The 20,078-nt window shown below is 48.8% G+C and overlaps 1 protein-coding gene across 1 annotated transcript in view; it reads left to right on the top strand.

Annotated features, from left to right (window-relative positions):
* LOC117746171 (tensin-3-like) overlaps positions 1–20,078 on the top strand; it is a 41,313-nt gene that overhangs the window by 7,643 nt on the left and 13,592 nt on the right. Inside the window, exons 4-20 of the mRNA XM_034555112.1 lie at positions 158–280; positions 519–583; positions 1,662–1,745; positions 3,843–3,955; positions 4,485–4,545; positions 4,706–4,781; positions 4,900–5,029; positions 5,301–5,366; positions 6,285–6,386; positions 10,864–12,117; positions 14,686–14,843; positions 14,930–15,062; positions 15,167–15,250; positions 17,098–17,230; positions 17,797–18,377; positions 18,496–18,582; positions 18,666–18,797. Coding sequence (XP_034411003.1) covers positions 158–280; positions 519–583; positions 1,662–1,745; positions 3,843–3,955; positions 4,485–4,545; positions 4,706–4,781; positions 4,900–5,029; positions 5,301–5,366; positions 6,285–6,386; positions 10,864–12,117; positions 14,686–14,843; positions 14,930–15,062; positions 15,167–15,250; positions 17,098–17,230; positions 17,797–18,377; positions 18,496–18,582; positions 18,666–18,797 — 3,382 coding nt within the window. The remainder of the gene's footprint in view (positions 1–157; positions 281–518; positions 584–1,661; positions 1,746–3,842; positions 3,956–4,484; positions 4,546–4,705; positions 4,782–4,899; positions 5,030–5,300; positions 5,367–6,284; positions 6,387–10,863; positions 12,118–14,685; positions 14,844–14,929; positions 15,063–15,166; positions 15,251–17,097; positions 17,231–17,796; positions 18,378–18,495; positions 18,583–18,665; positions 18,798–20,078) is intronic.

The raw sequence follows: 20,078 nt of genomic DNA, 5'->3' as shown, positions 1-20,078 counted from the left end.
ATTCCATTCATTTAAATGACTCAAGTAGATCTCTGTTCATCCTCTTTTGATCAGCTCCTTCTCACCCAGCCACGGTAAACGGCACGCTATTGATTGGCATTGCAGAGCTAGTAGAGAGCGCTACTGTGTCTGTTTACATTGAGGCGTGTGGTTTCAGACTCTAGATACAGGCTGGCCGGACATGCACGCGCCACCTCTGGACAAGATCTGCACCATCTGTAAGGCCATGGAGAGCTGGCTCAATACCGACCCCCTCCACGTGGCGGTTATACACTGCAGGGTGAGCGTCTCATTTTATTGCCTTTTTAAAAAAAAATTGTATATGTATTTAGTATTTTATGTATTTCTCGCAACATCTTATTCTGGTTAAAAAGATTGCTAAATCCCAATTGGTGGACGGAAATACGATCCACCCCCTTCACACATACAGAGATACGTATTTGTGCCACGTGAGAAATGACTGATATACATCTGCCGCACCGTGTAGTGAACCCTGTCCTCTCTCTTTGTTTCCTCAGGGCGGCAAGGGTCGTATCGGCGTCGTCATTTCATCCTTTGTGCATTTTACCGACGTATCAGCCAGGTAACCAGCCCTGTGTGTCACATGTTTCACGCTGGCTTACTGCACACATTTCGTTTGAGGTCAGGATTGCATCGAAAACCTGTGACGGCGACACAAACCACAACAGCTGCCCGGAGACCACAAAGAAATGTCATCGCCTAACCACGGCTGATTTATTTACCTGCTTTGATTCAGAGTCACGGTGATTCAGAGAGCGAGTGAGTGAGTCACAGGAAAAGTCACTTCTCTCAAATTCAAAAGGAAAAATAAAAGCACAATTTAAGCCGCCAGTCACACGAGTGTTGAATTCCACGATTCAACTATAGAAACACGTTAGTCACTGCAATAAAAAGCTTCTGGCCATGAAATCCATTCATGAGGGGGGGTGGTGGGGGGGGGAGAAACTGATTCTAATTTTCAAGCCATTGTTATTGTTGAAGCTGTGAAGTGAAGGAATGCAGCAAACATTAGGCAGAGGCGGCCTGCTGTTGCGCCCGCGAAGCAGATCCTCGCCGCACACTGCAGTCATTGTGGCGAGAGCACACGGCGGCCTTCGATTTAGCCGCCACGTCCCTGCCGGGGGGGGAGGAGGGGAGGGGAGTGGGGGGGGGGGGGTCGGCAGGGCGAATGAAAGACGGAGGGCAAAAAACAAAACAAAATGAGGTAGAGGAGGAAGAGATAGGAAAACAATGAGGCCGATTTACAATGGAATAGATTCATGGGGGTGGGGTGCAGAGGGAGAGGGCCCACGGGAGCGAAACAGAGCCGTGGTGAAAAGGCTCCGGAGCTTGTTGGTTTTAGGTCCGTCTGAATAGCCGGGCTGTGCACACACTCTGGCCTCTCTCCGTCCTCCTCTCCCCCCTCCGTGTTTACTTAAGGCTGGCATTCTCTTCCTCTCTGCTGGAATCCCCTGTCTCCGCTTACTTTCACTCTTGTCCTGTGTGTGTGTGTGTGTGTGTGTGCGCGTGTGTGTGTGTGTCGTCCCAATTTAAGTTGGGGTTAACGCCATTCAATTACAGAGCAGCAGAGTGTAATCTCCCTCTCCCCTGAGTCATAATTACCCAAAGTGTTTAATGCGTCTCACTGTCTCCCTCAAAAGTGCTGATCAGGCGTTGGACCGCTTCGCCATGAGGAAATACTACGACGATAAGGTCTCGGCTCTGATGACGCCTTCGCAGAAACGGTGAGGCCCTTTTTTTTTCTTTCTCCTATAGCAGCATGCGTTTGAGTTTTGGGGACCCACATCCAAACACATTCATGTCCCAGACCCACCGGATTCACCGCAAACATCTTTGCGTGTCCCGGTGCTGTTTTGTCCAATTATTCCCCCCCCCCCCCCCCCCCCCCCCCCCCCCCCCCCCCCACTGAAAAGCCTGTCATTGTGGATCATTGTAATGAGAATGGGACCTCATGGGGGACTTGGTGTAGTGCTAACCCTCTGCACCACTGTGAATCGTCAACGCCCCCACACTGACGGCTCAACTGGTGTCTCACAGATGAGCCCACATCCGATAGATAGATAGATAGATAGATAGATAGATAGATAGATAGATAGATAGATAGATACTTTATTCATCCCCAGGGGGAAATTAGTTTGAAGCAGCAACAAACATGTTTACAATATATATAATAAAAGAGCAGGGCAGGATGTATTACATTTAAGAATTTAAATAATAAAGGAAATGAAAAAATGAAGTGTATATGAAGTAATATAGTGAAAGCGGTGCAAGGCTTATTGATGTTGATTCAATTTGAGGGGGATCTGGCCAGAGGTGATTTATTATAGAGTCTTACAGCAGTGGTCAGGAATGTTCTCCTCTATCAGGAATGTTCTCCTGTAAATGTTGTCCTGTATCAGGAATGTTCTCTTGTATCAGGAATGTTCTCCTGTATCTGGAATCTTCTCTTGTATCAAGAATGTTCTCCTGTATCACGAATGTTCTCTTGTATCAGGAATGTTCTCCTGTAAATGTTGTCCTGTATCAGGAATGTTCTCCTGTAAACGTTCTCCTGTATTAGGAATGTTCTCTTGTATCAATAATATTCTCCTGTATCAGGAATGTTCTCTTGTATCAGGAATGTTCTCCTGTAAACGTTCTCCTGTATCAGGAATGTTCTCTTTTATCAATAATATTCTCCTGTATCAGGAATGTTCTCTTGTATCAGGAATGTTCTCCTGCAAATGTTGTTCTGTATCAGGAATGTTCTCCTGTATCAGGAATGTTCTCCTGTAAATGTTGTTCTGTATCAGGAATGTTCTCCTGTATCAGGAATGTTCTCCTGTAAATGTTGTTCTGTATCAGGAATGTTCTCCTGTATCAGGAATGTTCTCCTGTACATGTTGTTCTGTATCAGGAATGTTCTCCTGTATCAGGAATGTTCTCCTGTACATGTTGTTCTGTATCAGGAATGTTCTCCTGTATCTGGAATGTTCTCCCGTATCTGTCCTTGTGACAGCGGAGCTGAATCAGTCTGTTAGAGAACGTGCTCCGGGTGGTCCAGGTTATCCAATATGGACAATACTTTCTTCTGTGTCCTCCTCTCCACCACCTGTTCCTGATATCCTTCAGGAGCTCTTGCACAGATTTGAAACCTGAGTTTCTGAAACAAAACCATGAGGATTACTTTCTGCCATATATTTGCCATGAGGAACATTAACACGTTTAGCTGCAAAACAAATGAAGCCGAACTTCTCAAATGATAATGTTTTTTTTTAATAGGAAATAGTTAAAGTAATAGTCATTTTGGTAAATATGCTCATTCACGTTGTTGCCAAGAGCTGGATGAGAAGATCAGTGCCCCACTTATTGTCATTAAATAGAAAATACCCTAAATAATGTCACAGTGACGTCACCAGGGTTAGGTCTGACTTACTAGCTAGAAGCTTCCATTTGAAAGATGTGGGAATTTGCCAGGCAGGGACAAAAAAAAGAAAAGAAAAAGAAAGAAATGTCTTCAACTTGGAAGTGTGGGATCCAGTGTTTGTCCGACACATAGTAGGGATCAAATATCTCCTAGCCTGTATAGCCTGTATATCTCGGCCCTACGATGCCCTCATTACGAGCACTCTTTTTGCGTACCCCTTAATACAAATTGTGGTCACTAGATAGGTGGTTTAAAAAAAGAAGAAGTAAGCAAGACTATTCGACACATTTTGGACTGTCCCATAAAAACTGCAATTTGACTTGCCCGGGGATGTTCCGCATGTGTTTGGTTGTTGGGACGGCTGCAGTAGTCCTGTGTGTGTTATTCACGTCCACCTGCTGCCCTTTCCCACCAGGTACGTTTGGATCCTCAACAGCCTTCTGAGTGGCTCCATGAAGATCAACGCCTCGCCCTTGTTCCTGCACTGCGTCGTCATCCACGGGATCCCAAACTTTGACGCCGCCGGAGGTTAAACTCGCATTGTTTACCCCGACACACACACACACACACACACACACACACACACACACACACACACACACACAGACAGCCGCAACTCGCTGATGAAAACATAGTCGCAAAGAGAACCCAGACGCGACCACATCAGAGCCGGAGCAGTAAACAAGACGGAGACTTATCGCTCCTTTACATCTTTTCTCTTTTTCCAACACACACACACACACACACACACACACACACACGCTTGCATGAACAGAGCCGAGGAGAAGAACTTCTTTATGGGTTGCCAGTAAACCCGGGATGGGGGGGGGAATTCACAGCCGTGCACGCATGTAAATTGCTGTTTTTGCTAATTTCACCGAGGTTTTTACGTCACATCATGTAGCTGAAACCCCTTTTCTCACAACAACAGCTTATCACACTTGCTGTCAGCAAAACAATCTTGTCCAACATGCTACTTAAGGTCACGCTATCAGTTCACTTGTACCTTTTTAAATCTTCTTTTTTTGACAGTATCTTCTTTTTTTTCTCATTTCAGTATGTCGTCCGTACATCAAGGTCTACCAGGGAATGCAGACCGTGTATTCATCTGGGATCTAGTAAGTAGCTCACACATGTGGTGGTCCAGTAACTTGTTTACTTCAGAGAATATTGGAGGACATCAAAGCAATGTTCTGTGTGACTGATTTTCCTTCAGAGTTTCTGCTTTCTGTAATTGTCTGTGATCGCTTCCCAAACCCTGTTGTTGTTTTCTTCCAGTCACATTGGTCCAGGCCACAGAGGCCGCGTATGCATCACCCTGGAGCCTGCCCAGCTTCTGAAAGGAGACATCATGGTACGGGGGGTGGGGGGAAGAACTGATAAAAAAAAAACTAATAAAACAAATGAGCTTCTGCCGTCGGCTTTTATTGTCGCAATCACAAAATCCATTTAGTGTTTTTTGTTTTGTTCAGATTAAATGCTACCACAAGAGCGACGTTACTTCGGAGCGGGAAGTTGTTTTCCGGCTGCAGTTCCACACGGGAGCAGTGCAGGGCTACAACCTGATGTTTGAAAAAGAGGACATGGAGACCGCCAACAAAGGTAGACCTGAGGAGGAAAAAGAGAAGAACAGAGCGGGTCTCAACGTGCCGCCCGCTAGTTTCCGGCGACTCCTCCTCTGCTCCCCGCGGCATCCGCAGAGCTCGGTCTGGACTTAATTTAGACCCGGCCCTTCGAGACCAATAATCTTGTTTTTCCAAAACATGTTACGTGTTTCCGAAAGAATCCTATTCGCAGACGCCGCCGTTCATTCATTCCCGCTCCTGAATGAGTGGCCACACACTAATGGCATTCCGGTGTGCTCACTCTCCAGATCCCAGATTTGCAGACTACGGTAAAGTGGAGCTGGTGTTCTCCGAGGGACCAGAGAAGATCCCAGGTGGGTTCTCAGAGGTTGTTCCCCCCCTCCCCCCCCCCCCCCCCCCCCCACCACCACATAGGGAGAAGGGTCGTGGAATGCTGCACAGGGGGAAATGTAGTGTGAAGTGTGTGCTGACGGAGAGGTAAAGAGGCACAGGAGTGGAACTATGTTGTGTGCAGCATGTGTCGTATACATCTGCCTGAGTGTTCATCAAATACAGTTCATGTATACTCCACAATGTTATACTGTCCGACATTTTTGTGTCCCCACCCACTCCACCCCAACAATAACATAATGTAGATATGATTTCAATCTGCAGCATCAGGGATGGAAGCAAAACCAAATGTGCCGTGATATGTAAAAGGCTATTTTTAAAAGGAATAGTTTCTCTTGTTCGCTTTCTTGCCGAGAGTTGGATGAAAATATCACATGCCTGCATAGTAAATATGAAGCCAGGAGACCGTTAGCTTAGCTTAGCATAAAGACTGGACAAACCACAGCTCACGAATTAACCCAATATTTATGTTTAATCCTTAACAGGTGAAAACCTACTCGTACTTTTTAAGCACAGAGGCTGGCTAGCTGTTTGCAGTCTTTATGCTAAGCTAAGCTAACTGTGTAGCATGTCAGTCGTGAACGGTATTGAACTACTCGTCTCACTCTCGGCAAGAAAGCAAATGAACACATTTTCAAAAATATGAAACTATTCCTTTCAGGCTTTTCTAGCTAACTGATTGTTTTGCGTTAAGATCTGTGGATAATCTTTAATCTTATTATTTATTATCTTGAAACGATAGCACTGAAAGCTTTCAATATCAAATTATTGCCCAACCCTAATTATGACAAACGTTACAAATATTAATATTATATATATTCATAAAGGCTACTCCCCTTTCCAGATGCAGTATAAAGAAATGTATTATCTTTTGGGTCCAGGTGCCGACAGGTGGCAAAACGGGGCCGATGTTATTGTGGACTACAACACGGCGGATCCTCTCATCCGCTGGGACTCGTACCAGAACATCTGTGACGGCGAAGGTACGCTTACAGCACATGACTCACGGGACTTTATATAGCGAAGCCCTGGTCTGCCTCATGAATCCAAATGTCAGATGCTGTTTTATGAAGCGGAGAAGTACGCACAGGCTGGTTTTTAGACATTAAATCCTCTGTTGCTTTCCCACGGTTCCGTATGTTCCCTCTGCTCCACAAACACACACAAGCTCTCTCTTCCTCTCTGTGTAATTAACGCAGCGCGGCGGTTCCCGTGCGCCATGTTACCGAGGGACTGCAGTGCATTAACACACAGTCGCCACTAACTTTGGTTTATGTTGCAAGCGTTGCTGGCGGGACCTCCAACCCAGGGGGGCGGGTGGGCCTTGTGGAGACTTTTGTTATGCCGAGGGAAGGACAGGGGGAAGATGGAAATGTACCTTTCGGGTTGCCGTATGATGTGGCAAACGACGAGCGGTGTTGTTTCTGCGTGAGGTTTGACTGGGCGGGGGGGGGGGGGGGGGGGGGGGGGTGTTGTTGTGTGTAGTGGGATGCTGGGTTCAGAGGAAGAGCAAATCGGTTCTCAAGAGGTTTCTTTTTTTGTTGTTGTTTCATCAAATGAATAGGCATGCCTCAACCATCCCACACACACACACACAAACACACACACACACACACACACACATACACACTCTTCCTAGCGCCTGCACAGACACACACACAGACACAGACTCGCACTCAGAGCCAACCTGTTGGGGCGTCCCGTACGAGCTGCGGTCGCTGCTCTTTACTCTACCACAGAATTCACAACAACCTCCCAGAATAGAGCGACGTGGTGGTAGCTTTACAACACAGATCCACCCTTTTTTTTCCAGTATTTCATTGAGTGTTTTTATAAGTGACGTTCAGCTGAAAATGAGCTGGCTTTTTATTTATTTATTTTCATTTAAAATACCCCCAACCCGTCCCAGTATAATTTTATGCATACCTCTGGGAATGCAATGAAAGAACTAAACGCTCCCGTTTAAGGATTCATCAAAGCCAAGCACAGATATTAACAAAGGAGGATTTTTTTTTTTTTCTTCTTCTTCTCTTGCCTTGATTCCAAAAGCATTCATGTGGGATATTTACAGCCTTGCTTTTCTCATGTAAACACTACATCTGAGACTGGGAGACTGGGAGCTTTGTTGGAATTCTGCATCTACTTACCACCAGTCCTCCGGCGGGCCCGGTTGGACTCCAGAGAGGCTGTCACTCAGAGGCCGGCCGGGAGGAGGAAGTCTGAAAGACGTTTCGCCACTGCAGCGCTAAGGTTGTGAAAAGACAACGCTGTTTACTTCAATGGCCGAGTGTGTGCGCTTATACCCCCACGTTGTGTTAAAGTCAAAAGCCCGTCTTTGTGCAGCCTGGCCACACGGCCGCGGATGTGAATATTTGGTTATGAATGTTCCAACGAGAAGTGCTGATTGGATTCTACTGAGTGCAATGCAGGTTGGATGGCCTTCTCACCGTCTTTCCAGAACCAGGTCTGGATGATCCTCGGACCAGTTCTTTTATATAGGGTTCTCTGGTAGAGTGTAGCTCCGGTGAACTAATCTAGTATCTCAATCACGCAGAAGAATACAGAACACAAAAGGAACGGGCGACCACTTCCCGGTCCTGGTGAGAGGTCTGTTGGGAAGAACATGATCTCATATTTTTGGGACCACAAGGATAGTTATAATACAATAAATGGCCTTTAGCTTTTGCCAAGAGACTCTGAAAATATTTGGAATAGATTTTGATTGTTCCTTTTTGTCTATACCGGAGCAAAATTCCAGATGAGTTTATGGCACATACAACACTTCTACATTGGAGTGGCTGCAAGAAAAAAACCCTCCAACCCAGGACAACTGTACTGAGCAACTGATTAGCTGCAACCCTGCTCCTGCACAAGACGCGTGTTGCCCGTCTCCTCCCGTGCACGCTTTTCTCGACTACAACAATTGAAGAAAAGTTGCCCGAAAGAGTGAAAAGATGCCCAAATCTTCAGACTGAGATGTTGTTTCTGCAAGGAAATGCTGCTGTTGAACGTTAAAATGTGTATTCACCTTGAAGTCTCTCAAAACTGTCTGCAGGGGTGCGTGTGTGTGTGTGTGTGCATGCGTGTGTGTGTGTGTGTGTGTGAGGAAACGTTTACCGCAGTTTAACGTGGAGAGAAGCTCTGGGCGGATGTTCGGGAGGCGCGGGACGGTAGTAGCTGAGAAGGAATGGCACTGGGTTGGGTAATTGCATATCCATACACAACCAGACCTCCTCCTGCGAGAAGCAGCTTGAGGAGCGGTTCTGGCTTCGCCGCCCTCTGCACTGTAATTGGCGGATTATTCAGGGCCTGGCCCCACACCACAACAGCCGGCATGATGAACGCGAGATATAAACGGTTGGACTGATTTTTCTCGGGAAACGCACTCGGTTAACCATTTAATGGTAGTGTAAATCCCGATAGGTGAAACAGTTTATTTTATTTTATTTTCTTAAACAATCGCTTGAACCCCACAATTGAGTTTCGCGGGGGCACATCTGTTTCCTCGGCGATATTGTCCACGAGAGCGGTAGGCGTGCAATTTCATGACACACAAAGAGGGAGAAGAAAAACAACTCGGCTTCTGCTTCTCTGAGCTTCAAGTAGAAGGCAAGGATTGCTTTAATTAAAAAGTGTCTTTTTACAGGAGGAAAAAAAAAAGCTGGAGGAATGTGGTTCTCTCTCTCTCTCTCTCTCTTTCTCTCTCTCTCTCTCTCTCCAATCCTGTCCAGGCCGCCCTTTCTTTCTTTCTTTCTTTTCTTCTCTCCTCCCCTCTCTCCTCGGTGGGGTAGTCCCCTAATGCGGGGCAAGAGGTCGGGTTACGGCTCTCCTCCAGCCCGCCTCCACACCTAAGCCCCGCCTTACTTGTTTACATTCCTCTGCCCTTATTTGGAGATCTCAAGGCCCCCCCCCCCCCCCCCCCCCCCCCCCTCTTGGAGTGCAAAGACTCTCACCTTCTCAGCAGAGGAAGAAAGCAAGGGGGCCAACTTCTTGGTGCTCCCTTGATTTGACCCTGACCAATATCTGCCTCTGAAAAGCCATGTCCGCTCTCGTGGGCCCGCGTTGCCTCCTCGCCTCTGCGAGTTTAGTTTTCCCCGAGCCTGGAACTGTCCTGTGCGCTTACCTGGCAGTGGAGGTAAGAGATTCTTTGCACATTTTTGTTCTGCTTCCAGAGGACAGATGGGTGGCCACGAGGGGGAGGGAAAGGAAAAGGGAGGCAGCGCGCGATGTCAGGGGTGACAGAGTGAGATGAAGAGGGGCTTGCATTGAGGGGGGGCGAGGGGGGGGGGGGGCATCTGCCTTGAAACCTGCTTGCACCTTGCCAGTAGGAATGTTACAAGACGGATTTGTTGGGCAAACTCCCGGGCGGAACTGACCGGCGTGGAGGCCTGAGAGCCGAGGTTGCTCGAGGCCGGATGCAGGTTCAACTGGCGTGTGCGTGTGAGTAAGGGAAAAGGGGTGTGTGTGTGTGTATGGTGGGGAGGGGGGGGGGCAAGCCATACATGCAGGAGCTTTTGGAGAGGAGGAGGGAGCCTTTATCATGCGTGTGTCTGGTATTCAGCTCCTCCAGTCATGGTTTGACTGAAGGGCAAGTACTTAAGGCGGCAGATTGAGGGAGAATCGCAGGAGTCTTGTTCCAGCTCTCTATTGTGGAGGAGAGAGTGACGGTGAGACAGCGAGTCCCACTCACTTGGCAACGCCGCTCACGCACTTCTTCTCCCTCTCCAGCCCGCGGTTTTGCGTAAGTAAAAGGCTCGACTTGATTTTTCGCTGTTTTCTTCTCTGATGGATTTGACCCCTTCCTTTCTCAAAAGTGGCTGATTTTTAAAAAATATTATTTCACTCCTGAGGATTAAGGAGGTTGTTTAGACATATGCTGTGGGAGAGGGGGGGGGTCAAGGGGCAGGCGAGAGGGAGTAGGGTGGCTCGATCACGGCAGGGTGAGGAATGCAGGGGTCAGACGCTGAGGATCCACAGCCGTCCTGACTCACAAAAGACTTAACATCTAGTATATAACCCGAGCAAGAGAAGAACAAAAAGAAGCTTTTTGTCAACAGCGCGCCGCATACGCGAGCACCGTGACAGTTCACCTCTAAGACTGGGGGGAGTTGTCACGGCGAGGCGGGTGGAATGCCTTTGCTTGAAGTGAATCTGCAAAAAGAGGGATTTGAAAATGTTGGGTGGTTGTCACATGTTGATTCACACGTTTCTTTTCCCTCTGTTCAATGTGCTAATGTCCCGAGTTATGTTATGTTATGTTATATTGTCTGGAATGTTGTCTTTGTCAGGTGCGGTGCGATTGAGCTTTGTCCGTAACGGATTGTGAAATGACGGAGGAGTTTTGTGCCGTCTTTGTGTTTTCGCGTCCCCCCCGCCCCCGCTGCCTTGTGTGCCTTCTGTGTGTCCGTGTGCCCATTGCCAGCTGACCGTATGAAGCGCTGCATCTCTTCTATTTTGCAGCGCCACGCTCTCAAGGCCTGACCCGGGACAAAGCCGCGACCAAGAGGAGCCCCGGCGGAGGAGAGGCGACGCTGGGCAGAGGGGCCCGCACCACCTCCGCCACCTCCAGCCCCGACCACAGCGACCACGCCCTCTCCGTCAGCAGTGACTCGGGCCTGTCCAGCACTTCGCTGTGGGCCGACAGACCCGCGCCCGTACCCGCACCTGCACCTACACCTGCCGCCAACACCACCACCGCTACCCCCAGCACCACCACCACCAGCACCACCCTCAGGCCTAACCAGGGCCCAAGCCAGCAGGAAAAGGTCCAGCTGAAGCGCCTTTTAAGTGGCTTCGGCCTTGAGGACCCCTCATTGGGGGAGATGGGTGATCAAGGGCCAAGAGTGGTCATCCAGCAGATAGTCCCGGCGCTAGTGCACATCAACGGAGACCCCAGACCCCGAGAGAGGGAAACGGACATCCTGGACGATGAGGTCATCACGGGTCACGATCTGCACAGCGTGGACAGCTTGGGCACCTTGTCGTCCTCCTGCCACAAGAGCAGCCAGAACTCCCTGCTGTCAGACGGCTTCGGGAGTCCCGGAGGAGAGGAGCAGCAACAGCAGCAGCATCAAAGCCACATCCAGCACCCGGCAGCCCCTCCCACAGAGGAGTACGAGAGGGCCTACGCTGAGGCCGTAAGGGGCTGCCTCGGCCCCAGGAGCAACTCTGTGGCCTCCGCTAATCCCAGCGGCGCTCCCACGGCCAAGCAGCACGTCTACAGACAGGGCAGCTATTCCACGCAGTCCTGGGTTCGCCAGCAGCAGATGGTCGCCGCGCAGCAGTTCATCTACATGCCCGAGGATGGGAACGACGCGGAGGGGTACCCGGGGAACAAGCAAGGGAGAAGCTCAGCTAAAGCAGGCCCGCCCACGGAGCCCCGGGGTCCCCCTGCACGGGACACGGAGGCGGACGCTCTGGGGAGCGCGGCGCCGCACGCCGAACGGGCAACGGTCAACAACAACAACAACAACAAGCGCGACGAGGAGTTCAAGTCGCTCACGATGGACATTGACCACTCCATCGACCAGCTCAACCAGCTGATCATGGACCTGGATCCCACGTTCGTGGCGGTTCCCGGCCACGGCGGCTCCCTCAAGAGGAGCGGCGGGACTCGAGCAAACGGCTCGGTCTCCAAATGCTCGAATGGCATCGATCGCCACTTCGGCGACAGTAACAACGCAGCAGCGGCCCTGAAAAACACACAGCAGACAGGTAAGACAGTCACACAGTCTGGGTGTGGTGGTGGTGGTGACGTGCGGTCGGGAAAAAGAAGTGTGTGTCGGGCCGTTATGAAACGTTGTCTTGCTAGAAACATCTAATAAACGGCTTTAATGAACCTGCTGGGCATATTTTAAAACGTCCCTCTCCAACAGCATCCGCCTTTCTCCTCCCTTCACCACAGAGTTCAGTGGACAAAGAGCTCCTCCCACCTGGCGTGTTTTAGTGGCAGAAATACCAGGCCTGGTGCCAGGTTTTCAGATGTTTTCAGGGTGACTCTTTTTTTGGGGGGGGGGGGGCGTCCAGACTTGTCTGTGCAGCTATCCGAGTGGAGGATCAGCACGGTACATGAAGAGAGGGAGAGCAGCTGTCATCGACCTCTCTGAACATGGTCGTCTCTCCGTGTTTTGATTATAGAGGTTGCGTACGGAGGAGTGCAGACATTTACTTAACCCCCCCCCCCTCCACAACTGCTAATTTCTGCTATTAAACGTCCGTCATCTCTTTGCTTTTGTTGTCCTATGTATGTTTTTCTCATTTGATTGTTGATGTTGATGTTGTTGTTGTTGTCGTTGCGTCTCTCGTGCAGACGGAGGTTACGCAACGTAAATATAGAGCAACAAAAAAAATACGGTTTCCACTTTGTTCATGTTGAAACTGATTCCAGGACAGCTCCCCGGGGGGAGGACACTCAAGGATGCAGTCTATGATCTTAAAACACTGGTTGAGTAGCTGCGTGTGCGCTTCGACCAACAAGCTGTACAATGTCATAGAAATAGCCAGATTACAAAACATCCTCTGCATAAAAGCTGTGTGTATGAATGGTGGGGTGGGGGGGGTGCACAAGGCCTGAGGAATTTCAAAGAGAGGAACAAGTGAGGCTGGAGGCAATGTTTTTTCCATACCAATCCAAAGGCATACCTGTCTGTGCGTATCGGCTACAGAGAAGCGTCATTCCAAGAAACGAATGCCAAAGGCTGTAACTTTTTTTGCTTGTTGGCAGATGAGCTGCAGGAAGTCTCCAGTGACACCGGTTTGGACCGGTGTCACTGGACTGGTGCAAAAGAGGCTCAGCTCCCAGGCTGGCCAAATCATATCAATTTTTAAATTTTTTTATGAATGATTCATTTTGACGGTTAAAAGCAATGCAAGCTCTAATAGTGCTTTTTTTGGCTTAAGTTTGCACCCAGTAACTAGACCAGTCACGCTTTTCCTGCCGTCCCATCTCGTCTCGTCACGTCATCGCCACCCACGCCTCCATCTTGTTATTGTTTTTACTGAGAATAACTCTATGAACTCAGGAAGGTCGAGGTCTAAAATCAATAAAATATCTGTAAAATGCACCTACAGCCATTGCTTATGTTAATATGAACTTGTGTGCTTTCATTATGATGCTGAATCGAATAGAGTTCTGCTGGGACGTCGTGTTTTCTTTTTTGTAGTTCAACCCCAGAGCATCGCACTGGTTTACTCTTCAAAAAGCCATTTTTCCATTGGATATTTGGAGTATTGCAGAAAATAAGTTCTGTGGCAAACACAAGTTTTTGAGACTTACACTTTTTGTTCAGCAAGATAATCTTTACAAATAAACGACACTTGATTATCTCCAGGCTTTAGGACTCCTTCCAGCAGCCCTTGAATGTCCCAGTGTAGGATTCCCCTCTTTAGTATGGATGAGCGTTATGGATCACTTTGTCTGTTATGAGCATACACATCTTTATATAGCGACAGTCAATATGGCCTTAAAGCCATCCTGCTCATTGATTTGCAACTGACCCCGATACAACTAGAGTTGAAGGGGGAGCCGCCAAAATCTATGATGCCTCCCAATACTGTGTTCATCCTCGTATCGCCCAAACCAATGATGGCGGGGGAAAGTGTGTCATCGGAGAGAAAGAAAGTCTCCCGACATTCCGACCCATTGATCGACTGTCTCTCTCACCTCCAGCGCGCTGATGTATTTAATGAAAGGGAAGAAGAAGAAAAAGTGTGTATGTCACTGACTTGGCCCGGACAAAGTGAGTAATGATCCCCGGCATTAGCCCCTCTGCGCCATTAGCATTCTTTAGGGCCGAGAGGTCGCAGCTCGCTGGGAGGCCTTCAAATTAACACCCTGGTGCTGAGTGGCAACACTCTTCAGAGCAGTCACAACATTGAACCCCCCCCCCCCCCCCCCCCCCCAACCTCCACACACACACACACACACACACACACTCCCACCAGCCAGGCCCCTTGGCATTCCTCAGCTGTCCTCTCAAAACATGGTTATAGGAAGTGCCCCCGTGGTCCCTTTTTATGGACGGGATAAATTCACATGTCATCATTCCCAAACTTTTTACAGAGAGAAGCCGTCAGAGTCAGTATTCAATAGTACCTTGACTAGAGGACTTGTGAAAAGAAAATGTACCTTTCCTAAAAGGTTACCAGAGGTCAAAGCGCTGCTCTTTTCTTCTCTGTGTTTTTTATTTCGTATTTACGTCGCTTCCCTGGAATCAGCGACGCCCGTATATCTAGGCACATATTAACGATCCGGTTGCTGCTCCCCCACCTGTGTGTATGCAGCTGTCCAGTCCAATGACGGACTGGTGGGCGTCACGCGGAGTCAGTGTCGCCAAGGAAGTGACGTCACGGATCGGTCGGGCTTCTGCAACTCGGGGTGGGGCGGGACGGAGGAGTACGGGGGCCAGCGGACGTACTCCCCCTGCGCGCCACAGTCCCAGGTACAGTAAACGCAGACCGTCCCACCCTCACAAATCACCCTGTGTCCTGTGCGGTTGGTTACATGTACGTGTGTCGTTTGCTACAGCACCCCGTGCTGTACAGGACTGACAGTGCGGACTACAGGGCCCAGGGCTCAGAGATGGACAGCGGGGTCGAGGCTGGGAGCGACATGACTCCACCCACTCCCGCCTTCCCCATCTCTCCACCAACGCCGTATGGTAAGCGACCTCGAGAGTTTGCCGGTACTTGCGACCAGCTTTCTTTCTTTAGGTTTTAATTCAAAGTCTTTCGTCCTCGTCTCCTTTTTTTTGTGTGTTTTCAGTGCAAAGCATGTCGGAATTGACTCACCTCAGGCAAACGCCGTCTCCCAGCATGCAGTCTTTCGGGGGCTACAGAATGGACCACGGTGGGTGCGCCGCTCTTCAAAAATGCAACGTATGAATCTGTTACAGAGGTCCTTCAAGCTGAGGGAAGAAAAGTGGTCAGTGTTCAGGAATAAACTCCGGGAAAACGGAACCGTGGTAATCGAGAAAAAAAAACAATTCTCCGTATAATTTGGCGGTATGTATTTAAAATGCAGAAATGTCACTCCATTGTGATCTTAAAAATATGTCTCTTATGACCTTTTTCTCACCTTATGGATTTGGGGCACTTTCATCATAGGAAATTAAACAGTTGACCAAGTTGTTGTGAGGAACAGAACATAACTCGTTAAGAAGGTTTTCTTTTACAGGAACTTTCCGTTGTTCCAATTAAAGATGGTGAGTGGGAGCTAATTGCGAAAGTCTTCTTTCATGTTTGGCCCGGGACCGTGTGTGTGGATCCACTTTCTGTGTCAGGTCCCGCTTGCTTTTTACCCTAATAATAGTGGCATTGTTGTTTTGGGGAATTTTAGAGGTTTTCGAGACTTGAGGCCCAAAACAAAGACGTCTCATAAATGTAAAAGTAGGGAGATTCCAAACAGTCTGTGGCCTTCATGTCGTTCTTTTTTTGGGGGGAGGGGGATGTCTATGTGGTCACAGTCTGAAGGGATTTAAACATAACAGTGTTGATCTTAAGATTAAAGCTTTTCTTTTTTTTAAAATATTTCGTATGGATGTTTTCTTTTTTGGTGGTGTTTATCTGAGGGCTGTGAGATGTCAGAAGTGGGAAGAGTTGTGCATTCTTTGTAGCGTCAGCGTTTGTGGACATTGATGGAAATCCCCCCAAATCCTTTCAAGTTTTGTATTTTTTTAAGCATTTCATCGATCAAAGAACTAGCAGAGAAAACTGAAGTATAGGTTGCACCCCAACGGCGTTTAAATAATTAAAATTCAATCGGAATAATTGAAATAGAAATCTGCACGGTGCTTCTAAGGCTTCCCCTCGGATACACACTGCCGGCTGTCAGCACTTTGGCCGGTAATGCCGTTTGCACCGTGAGCTGCTCAGCCGTCGCCACGTTTGAGAGGAAATGGAAATGCTCCTAATCTTGTGTTGAGCACTTTTTAAAGCTGGCTGTGTTTTTAAGACGTGTTTTGGGATCGATGTTGTCACCGAATCACAAGACACGTCAGGAACAACCCCCATTACTGAAATGTTCACTCTGCTTTGACCCCTCATGGACTTGTTTCCATAGATTCCCCCCACACACACACACACTGCTACTTCAGACACCCAGGCAAGACATTCAGTCTTGCCACATCGCCATGGTTACCGTTTGCCAGGAGGCACGACACGGAGACGGAACTTTTCTTCTCCCACAGAAGGGAAACGGGGACGAGAAGAAACCTCTCGTTCCTATTTTAAGTATCCCAGAGAGGAGTTGAAACATGAGCTTTTAGATTCAGGGGCTCCAGGCTCTGGCTGATTGAAATCAAAGCTTTTTAGATAATTATGTCATAGGGCTTTTCATTTCTAGCTGCAATGGAGTCTGATTTGTTGACTCGTGGGTTGGTGAGTGGTTTCATGTAGATTGATGCTGCGTTCGATTATAAAAATGTTATTTAAACTCCCATATTGATTGTTTGTTCCTGAAAAGAACCCAGAGCTCTCCCCGAGGGACTTGTTGGCATATTGCACAGTTCGTCTTTGCCTCAGCTCATTTTCATTTTGGGTGGATTTTTGTTTTGGATTCAATGAATTTGTGTTCACTTTTATCGAATTCCGCATTATTAAAAAAAAGCAAAACCAGCGCTTGCACTGTGTGAATGTGTGTGTCTGTCAATGTGCTTGAATTCGGGTTCCTGAATTGGTTTTCTTGCTCTCACCCAGAACCCCGAGGATATTCCGAGATGATCGGTCACGTCGGAGGCGGCGGTTTACCAGACTCCTCCGTCAACGGCCACAGGACGCTAAGTGCCACACACTCTGCTGCTGTGGTCGGGACCCTTCAGTGGACGGACAGGTACAGAACGGTTCTATGCAGAACCTTTTCAGCTGCACTGACCTTATTTAAAGTTTGGGTTTTTTTTGCCAGAGGGGAAGAATTTCCAAAAGAAAGTAATCTGCTTGTTGTCATGCACATTCTTTCACGGTTTTTAGGACCAGTGGAAACGCCAGAAATCTTTGGGGTCAAATATAGTCAAAATATAGCAATTTCTTACGCGGGGCTGAGGTGGAACAGTTTGTGTATTAATAAAAACAAAGTTCACCCGACTGTAGTGTAGACTGTAGTTTATTTAATTTTCAAATTAAATAAACAAAAACGCAATACTTCATAAACATTTTCCAGGTTTTAGTTTGAGATTTGACCGGCTGTCTTCCTCTTCAGTAGTTTTGATGACCCCAATTTCTATTTGCCCATTTAATATTCCCAAGAACAATAGTGGATGGAAACACGTATTCATTAGCATTTTCTTTTGAAGATTTTCCTGCAATATTGAGGTTTTTTTTTCTCCATTAGAATGGAAAACTTAACTTTTGTTAATTTACTGTATGTTTATTTATTTAATTTTTTTCTGTTGTTCTAAGTTCCTCCACGAGCCAGTCCTGGCCAGAGCATCCCGTCCTGACCCGCCACACGTCTCTGAGCAGCTATCCCTCGACCCGACAACCGCCGCCGCACTCCATGTCGACGGACTACGGCCACCACTCTCCTCCTTTGCACCACCCCCACATCCACCCAGCCCCCAACGCCCACAGCTCCCCCCGGAGCAGCCAGCTGAACCGAATGGCTCGCTACGCTCTCAGCCGCAGTCCGGCTCAAAGCTTCGACGAGCAGGACGACTCGGGTCTCGGCTACGCCGCCGACTGTCCCAACGCCGCCGCCGCCGCCGCCGCCAGTCTGTTAGGAAACGGAGGCGTGGACCGGGAACTTTTGACGTCCGTGGATGGGCGGAGTCAGCCACAGCTGCCCCAGATCCAGATGCTGCAGCCCCCGCTTCTGCCCGAGAAGAAGAGGGCGTCCGATGGGGAGCATTCGCTGGGCAGGGCGTCTCCGGCCCTCAGCGGGTTCTCGAGTCCCCACAGTGGGAGCTCCCTGAGTATCCCCTTCCCCAACGTTTTGCCCGACCTCTCGGCCCAGACTCTGGGCACAACCTCACTCCTGCCAGGTGAGCCACGGACCCCCTTGTGATGCTGATCGCTTCCCCGCTGTCACATGACTTGATAACCCCCACACAAAATGAAGCATGTGCTGATTACTTTTTCCACCATCATTCTGTTTTCCAGATGTACTGGCTAGCAAGCAAGCTACTGTCAAATTTGTGCAGGACACATCAAAGTTCTGGTACAAGCCAGATATCTCAAGGGATCAAGGTACGCTCCCAGTGTCCGCTTTTGTGCCAAAGTAATAAAAGAAACTAAAGAGCCGCCTCACAACAATGTTTCTCTTCACTCAGCCATTTTGGTCCTGAAGGACAAGGAGCCCGGTTGCTTCATCGTGCGGGACAGCCATTCCTTCAGGGGGGCCTATGGGCTGGCTATGAAGGTGGCTACTCCCCCGCCCTCAGTTCTCCAACAAACCAAGAAAGGTACGGTAGAAACCTTTGATGGGAATGGTTGCTTTGTGCTAATTTATGCTAAAATGAGACCCGCGGTTCATTGTTTGCATATCTTTTTCTTCACTTTTTTTCTCTTATAAATAATGTGTCATTCATCTTTTTAGGAAAACAAACGCACGCATTTGCCCGTTTTTTAATGAGAAGATTGAAAACAGCGTGAAACGTAGAGCTGACGTCAGGATGGGGTTAGCCTAGCTTAGCATGAAGACTGGAAGCTGGGGGAAGACGGCCACCCTGTCTCTGACGAAACTCCAAAAATAAGACGGAAAACAAGGAGTTAGGCGAGACTCTTTATCGAGAAGATATCCGGTCACAGATTGCTCCGGTGGATACAGATTCCCTGGGAATCGTACATCACACCGTCGCACACAAAGCCGTCTGCGGTTACAGCCCCCGCCGCGCTCGCCCTTCATTCTGCAATATGAGCAGTGTGTTGGGTGTGAGAGCTCGTCGCCGCGTTGCTCTCCCGGGCATCGTCGCGACGGAGCCAAGCGGACCCCTTTTTGCCCCGATGGTCTGTTGTTCAGCTAATGTTTCAGCCCCGGACAAAAGATGTGCCGGGTCCGTAAGCCATCTCTGATCCCAGGGCCTTCTCCTGGGAAGCAGTCTGCCCCACATAGCTCTGTCGGACACGGATGCAACATCCAGGGACCGGTTGTCAAAACGGGCTGCGTGGTTATTTACTCTCCGGTGTGTTTGTTTGGCATATTCAGATAAATAGGGAAGATTTTTATATGAAAGAAAATAAAGGTCAAACATTCTCGGGCCACGTTTCAAGATGAAAACAAAAAAGCTGAGTGATTTTAAAGAAAGGGCCAGAGGACATTAAATCGCACACACCTGTGCGTGCATCAGAGACGAGCTGGACCATTTACTGTACTCCATCGAGGATGCCCTTCCTGCACTGGCCCGCCCCACGGCGCCCAACCCCGTTAATTTAATCGCCCACTCACACCTGTCCTTTTGTTTGCCTTCACCACCTACGCAGTCCCAACGGCACCTGTGCGGCGACGTCGTCGTGACACGGCTCTTCTCCACACTTTCAGCTTAGGGCATTGTGGCCTCCTCAGAAGTGTGAAACCCAACCCACCTTAAGGAGCTTGAGGGGGGGGGGGGGGCCTTTCTCCGAGCCTTTGTGTCGAGACATTCCTCACTTAGGCTCCTCCTGCCCCCTCGCAGGCGCTTCTGTCGAATCCTAATCCCATTAATCTCTGCAGAGCCTTGAATGTAGCGATTTAACATGTTTTGGGT

This window comes from Cyclopterus lumpus, chromosome 17 (genome assembly GCF_009769545.1).
Source record: "Cyclopterus lumpus isolate fCycLum1 chromosome 17, fCycLum1.pri, whole genome shotgun sequence".
NCBI classification, from domain to species: Eukaryota; Metazoa; Chordata; class Actinopteri; order Perciformes; family Cyclopteridae; genus Cyclopterus; species Cyclopterus lumpus.
This window is presented reverse-complemented; position numbering and strand designations above follow the sequence as displayed.